Source organism: Piliocolobus tephrosceles, chromosome 14, assembly GCF_002776525.5.
Source record: "Piliocolobus tephrosceles isolate RC106 chromosome 14, ASM277652v3, whole genome shotgun sequence".
Taxonomy (NCBI): Eukaryota; Metazoa; Chordata; class Mammalia; order Primates; family Cercopithecidae; genus Piliocolobus; species Piliocolobus tephrosceles.
Window position 1 is genome coordinate 76,970,372 of NC_045447.1, and position 6,000 is coordinate 76,976,371.

Sequence of the window (6,000 nt, forward strand, 5' to 3'; positions counted from 1 at the left end):
TGAAGTTGGCCAGAATAAGACTTTGGTCCAAATAGTGTATGTAAGCAAAGTAACCTATTAACCTTAGTCCTTGGGGGTAACTCTGTGAAAGCAAGGCAGTAACAGTTAATTTAGTTTCCTAGGTTGCTTCTGTCTTTTTCTCTACTTTATTAGTTAGAGAGAGAGAGCACCAACTTGACAGCAAGAAGGCCTCTATATGTTTATCTCCATAATCCCTTAGTGGTAGATACCAATCCTTATCCATTTTAAAAACAAGGAACCTGAGCTTCAAAGTCAAATAAAGATGAACAAGTCACAGACCTCGCCCTTGAGAACTGCAAAATCTGGTTAGGGATATTGGGTAAGAAAATCCTATTTCCATAGAATTATCAAATGTATTAAGTAACTTCTGAAGGAAAAGGCATTCTTCCAAAAAGCAGTTATTTTTTTTTTCCTTTAAGTATACAGGTATGTATTTACAGATTAGTTTTTGATATTGGTTCTTTTTTTAATTCTTAAAATAGAGCGATTAAAAGAAAGAAGCCAGCCTTCCTGGTCCCAATTGTTCCATTAAGCTTTATCCTCACCTACCAGTATGACTTGGGCTATGGAACCCTTTTAGAAAGAATGAAAGGTAAGTCTTTGATAAACTAGAGTTTCTATTTGCTGATTTATTTTCCAGTTCAAGGATCCCTGCCTTAGGAACCTTTGACTTACAAAGATTCTGACAAGACTCTCTCTTTGAACCTCTAATGACCAACATTTCTGTCCTTCTCACACAGTGATGTGCTAGAGCCAGCTCATATCAGCTCACAAGAACCAATCACTACATTTTCAGGGATTGTGTAAGCCGGTTGTTAAACATAGTCATTTAAGGTATTAAAACTTATATAAACTTGCAATAAATAAATTACAGCAAATAAATAATATTAAATTGTGTTTAAAAAAAGGTAATAAACAGAACTCAACTGTTTCTAAATATTTGCTATTATCCATACTCTGATTATTTATAGCTATTGTATCTATATGATAGAAATGCAGATATAATACACAGACAAAACAAAATACAGCTACCGTCCAGTTTCAGTGACATCCCATTGATAGTCTGAAGTTGGTCTTGGTGGGAGTATTTACACAATGGAAATCTGTGGTTGCCAAATCAAGGCTTGACTTCTTATTTTATTGATTGTCTAGACCAGGGGTTGAAAAATTATGGCCTGAGGCTGGCCACCTGTTTTCAAAAATAAAGTTTTATTGGAACACATCCATGCTCATTCATTCATGTATTGTCTGTGACTACCTTCCCATTACCATGACAGAGCCATCATTGAAACAGAAACATATGAGCCCACAAGCCTGTAATATTTACTGTCTGGCCCTTTAAGACAATTTGCCAACCTATGGTCTAGATTTTAAAAATTGATGAAGAAAATGCTAATAATGCAGATTAAGCTTAAAAGTGTGCTTTGTCTGTAACTATTCCATTGTAAATAGCATAAAAGGTGGTGAAATATTCTTCTAATATTGAAAAACTATTATCCAGTTCAGCAAATAAGTTGTTTACATCATTCTCAAATAAATGAAGTTCCAACATTTGTCTTCAATAAAACAACTCATTGTTTCACTTTTGTCCTACTCATTAGTGTGAATGAAAACACCAGCCGTCATCCATTATACTCTCTCATCTACTGCAACACAGGCTGGCCACGGATTCAAGCATTCCATAAAAATCAATGAAAGCATTTGTGAGAATAAATTTGCTATGTGAAATTTTATGTACATTTTATTGTGATACATATTTTTATGTATAATGAACATGTATAACATGTAAATTAGCATATATATTATAAATTTATATACATTTTATTTTCAGAGAACTGGTTGGTAAATATTCACCTGCACGCTGCTGCTGTCACATAATCCTGATTTTTATTGCCCTGGAATTTGACACAGCTGGCACAGAAATTTAATAGGAAATATTTGTGGGAATTTCCTGTTTAAAAAAAATTTGAATTCATCAGAAAACTTATCACATTAGAAAATGTAGATTATAGTTTTTTTCCATGTTAATAGTGATGACTCTAAAATATACAATCCCTATTCGACTGAGTTTATTATCAGCCATTCTGTAAACACATGATGAGAATTTACTGACAGAAAGAAAGGTTCTCTCACATGGAAAACATCTAGTCTGTCATCAATGGCCAACCTAATTATATGTAATTTTATCATGATTTTTACTTGCTATTTGAGACAGAGGTAAAAAAAAGAAGATATCTGCAGACGATTGAAATGCTCTTATAATTTGAAAACTATGGTCTGTTTTGTTGGGTTTGGAGTACAATTAATAGCGTGTTAAAAGAAGGCCAGGTGCAGTGGCTCACACCTGTAATCCCAGCACTTTGGGAGGCCAAGGCGGGCAAATCACTTGAGTTTGAGACTGGCCTGTCCAACATGGTGAAATCCTGTCTCTATGAAAAGTACAAAATTAGTCAGTGTATACTGCCTGTAGTCCCAGCTGCTCAGGAGGCTGAGGCACAAGAATCGCTTGAACTGAGGAGGCAGAGGCTGCAGTGAGCTGAGATTGCACCACTGTACTCCAGCCTGGGCGACAGAGTTAGACTCTGTCTCAATAAAATAAAATAGTGTGTTAAAAGAGGAGTACTCACAGAAAGTGTCACCTTTTAATCCCAAGGGAGGCTTATGAAATGTAAACATGTACTGTAATACAATTTTTAAAAATGTGCTAAGTAGTCTTCAACAATAAAACCTGGCAAATGTCACTGGGCCCAAGAAATTACTGCATTGTATAGCTCTTTGAAAGGGGAATTGTTTATAAAGATGTGTGTATATGTATATTTGTATGTACACAGACTAAAGAACATTTAATATTATTTTGAGTGTTTACAAGTAATGTCAGGTTGAAGATTAGCTTTTCTGAAAAATTAGGATTTGTAGTAAACTTTACTTTCTCTCTTGTCACTTATGTTAAAGGACAATGGGAAAGACTATATATGTGGTTTCTCTACCCAAATCCCTCCAAACAGAATTAATACTAATCCTGACTTTGGTTCAAGGGAAAAAATTACTTATCTTGATGTTCTTTCTCTTCTACATGTCAAAAAAATCTGTACCTCCTGATTTATTTATGAGTTTTCAGAATTCATCACTGTGTTTCCTCTGGGAAGTATATTACTTCTCCTGAGGAAAATGTTTAAGTGTGAAATTGGGAACATGGCTCATACGCTGTTAGAGCCTGTCAAGGAATATAGCAATCAGGCTTTGTCACAAATTGCTGATGACCCCTTTGTCACCTTGTGTATTTCTGTACTTTATTTAAGGTGAAGCTGAGGACATACTGGAAACAGAAAAGAGTAAATTGCAGCTGCCAAGAGGAATGATCACTTTTGAAAGCATTGAAAAAGCCAGAAAGGAACAGAGTATATTCTTCATAGACAAATGAAATCCTGTTTAGCAATCAAATCTCAAAGCACAGAATTGTTGACTTAAATCATGGTTTTTACAATTTTTTAAATGCTCAAGATTTTGATATTATAGATTTTATTTTAAAATATTAAAATGCAAGATGAGTTTTGAGCTATTTTAAAATAAAATTTATAACATTCAACACAAAATCATGGGGGTGCTCTAAATAACATTCAGATTTCCTCTCTCTGTGTGCATTACCAATATCTAAGTGTAAAATTAATAAATTGTTTTGAATTCCTGGAAGCAAATGCCCAGCTGCTCTCACTTCTCTGTCACACATACTTTCCATACCACATTCCATTTCCACAGATGCTTCTGTATTTTGGATTTGTCAATTGTGTCCTGTCCCTACATGACAGAAAACAGTATTGTTTGACTAACATATATACTGCATTTACTATGACTGGCGCTATTCTGAGTGTTTTGTACAAATTCTTGTAATCATCCCAATAATTTTATGAAGCAGGAATCATTTTATAAATGTGGAAACTGAAGCACAGATAAGCAGCTTGAACAAAGGCAGAAGCATGCAAGCCAAATCCAAGAAGTTGCTGCGGGTCATCCAGTTTGGCTGGGCCAAAGCCATACTTGGCCAGGGCTTGGATTTGAACAAGTGTGGCTCCAGTGGCTGTGCTCTAAAAGGCCTTGACAAGGCCTTAACTGATGCTTAACCTGCAAAGAAAAGCTATAAAAGGGAAAAGGTAACAACATTCAAATAGTGACTCGGGGCATAGTTCCTAGAGAGGTGGAAACAAGAGAGAGGTAGATTTGGATGACTGCCTTTTTATTTAGACTCACCGGGAAAACACATCATAAAATACTCCTCTATGTAAGTATTCCTTCAGATGCAAACTCTACATATAATATGCTTATTCCAAAGAGATTTATTGATACTATTATGTGCCAGGCACTGTTGTAGACACTAGAGCTACATCAGTGAATAAGTAGACAATGTCCTGTATCCTGGGCAGGGGAATATGTTCTAGTGAGGGGTGGGAGAATTGGGGAGGGCAACAAATTAACATGGAGAAAAACAAGATCATTTCTAATCATGACTGATGCTTCATTGGAAATGAAACAGAGTGATTGGGTTAATGAGGTGGTGCTACTTTAGATCGGGGCTGCAGACACTGCCTCTCTGCAGAGGTGACATTTGAACTGAGACATGGCATGGCCAAATAATTGAAAGAAGCCCAGGAAGAATAATAGAATAAATATTAAGGTAGGAACAAGCTTGAATATAACGTGGTCCCTACCTTCAAGGAGCTGACAACATACTAATGTGTTTTGTTACAATTTTAGTTTTAGAGAACCTTGAGCCAAGTCTTGAAGGATGCATGGAAGTTCTCCATGAACGTAAATGTTGAAGAGGAAGGGTGCCCCAGGCAGGAGAAGCAGCTTGAACAAAGGCAAAGGCAGGACCATGCAAGCCAAATCCAAGGAGTTGCTGCAGGTCATTCTATTTGGCTGCAGCAAGGGGTTCCTCATGTGGGGGACTTTTTCAGAAATGATCCTGGTGGAGGCACAGTTCAATTCCTGAAGGGCCTTGGATGTAACAGCAAGGAGTTTGGATTCTTTTCTGAGGGTGATAGCAGTGAAAGAATGCAAAATGGGATTTTTACTCAGATTAGTAGATTAGAAGGGAAAGGTGCCAGATCTCAAGTAATGAGGAGCTGCAATGATCCACCTGAGTGCTGACCAGCAGCCTGAATTAAGGCTACAGCCTTGCGAATGGACTCAAGATTATGAAAATAGAGAACAGCGGCACCAGGAAACCAGTCTGAGGTCACAGAGTGGGAGAAGTTGTTTTCCCTGCATTTTTAGTCTGTGTGGATTATCTAAGGCCCCTAGAGAACATGCGAAAGAAGTACTGGGAGGAACACTGGTGGACTCGTGAATGCCTAAGATCTAGTGCTGGTTGTAGGTCACACCAGAATCTGGAATTGTATTTCTTTCCCCATAATTCAATCATGCTATTCAAATGTTCCTGTCATAGTCTAGCCAGGGCTCGCCAAGAATAGTTCAAGGCCTCTGCAAGGGCTGATCGGCTCAAGACTTTATATGGGATTTTCGTTGCTGGCAACATAGCCAGGCCCTGGGCCCCCTTAAGAACACCAGGCTGTTTAATTATAGTGGCTTCTTCCTCTGGCACTGACACTGAGTTTAATAATTCTACCTCAATAGAGGCCCTGCTGAGAAACATACACACGCACTTACATTCATACTTTTGTTTGCTCCCAATTGTATAGAGAGGCAAAAATCAAAGTGGAGCTATTAAAAATGACCATGCAGCACAAGTATGTTGTAGCATTTTTCAGTGTTGTAACTGCTGATTATCCAAAGCTTTTCCTCTCATTATTACAGTGTCCGTTGGTTGAAAGGAAAAACATTTCTGCTGTGATGCTCCTGAGCTATTTCTTCATTTATGTTAATTGAATATTTGTTTATACTTATGATTAAGCCCTAATTACCAACTAGACATCTGATGTTTCCAAATACTGAAACTTATATGGTCTTCTATAAGTAACTAGC

General features: G+C 37.1%; 1 protein-coding gene across 2 annotated transcripts in view; it reads left to right on the forward strand.

Moving 5' to 3' along the window:
- The window catches only part of PLGRKT (plasminogen receptor with a C-terminal lysine), a 78,528-nt gene extending 74,812 nt beyond the window's left edge, over positions 1–3,716 (forward strand). For both annotated transcript variants that reach the window (XM_023213173.3, XM_023213174.1), the window contains exons 5-6: positions 504–613; positions 3,321–3,716. In XM_023213173.3, coding sequence (XP_023068941.1) covers positions 504–613; positions 3,321–3,442 — 232 coding nt within the window. In that variant the 3' untranslated portion in view covers positions 3,443–3,716. The remainder of the gene's footprint in view (positions 1–503; positions 614–3,320) is intronic.
- The last annotated feature ends 2,284 nt before the right edge of the window (positions 3,717–6,000 follow it).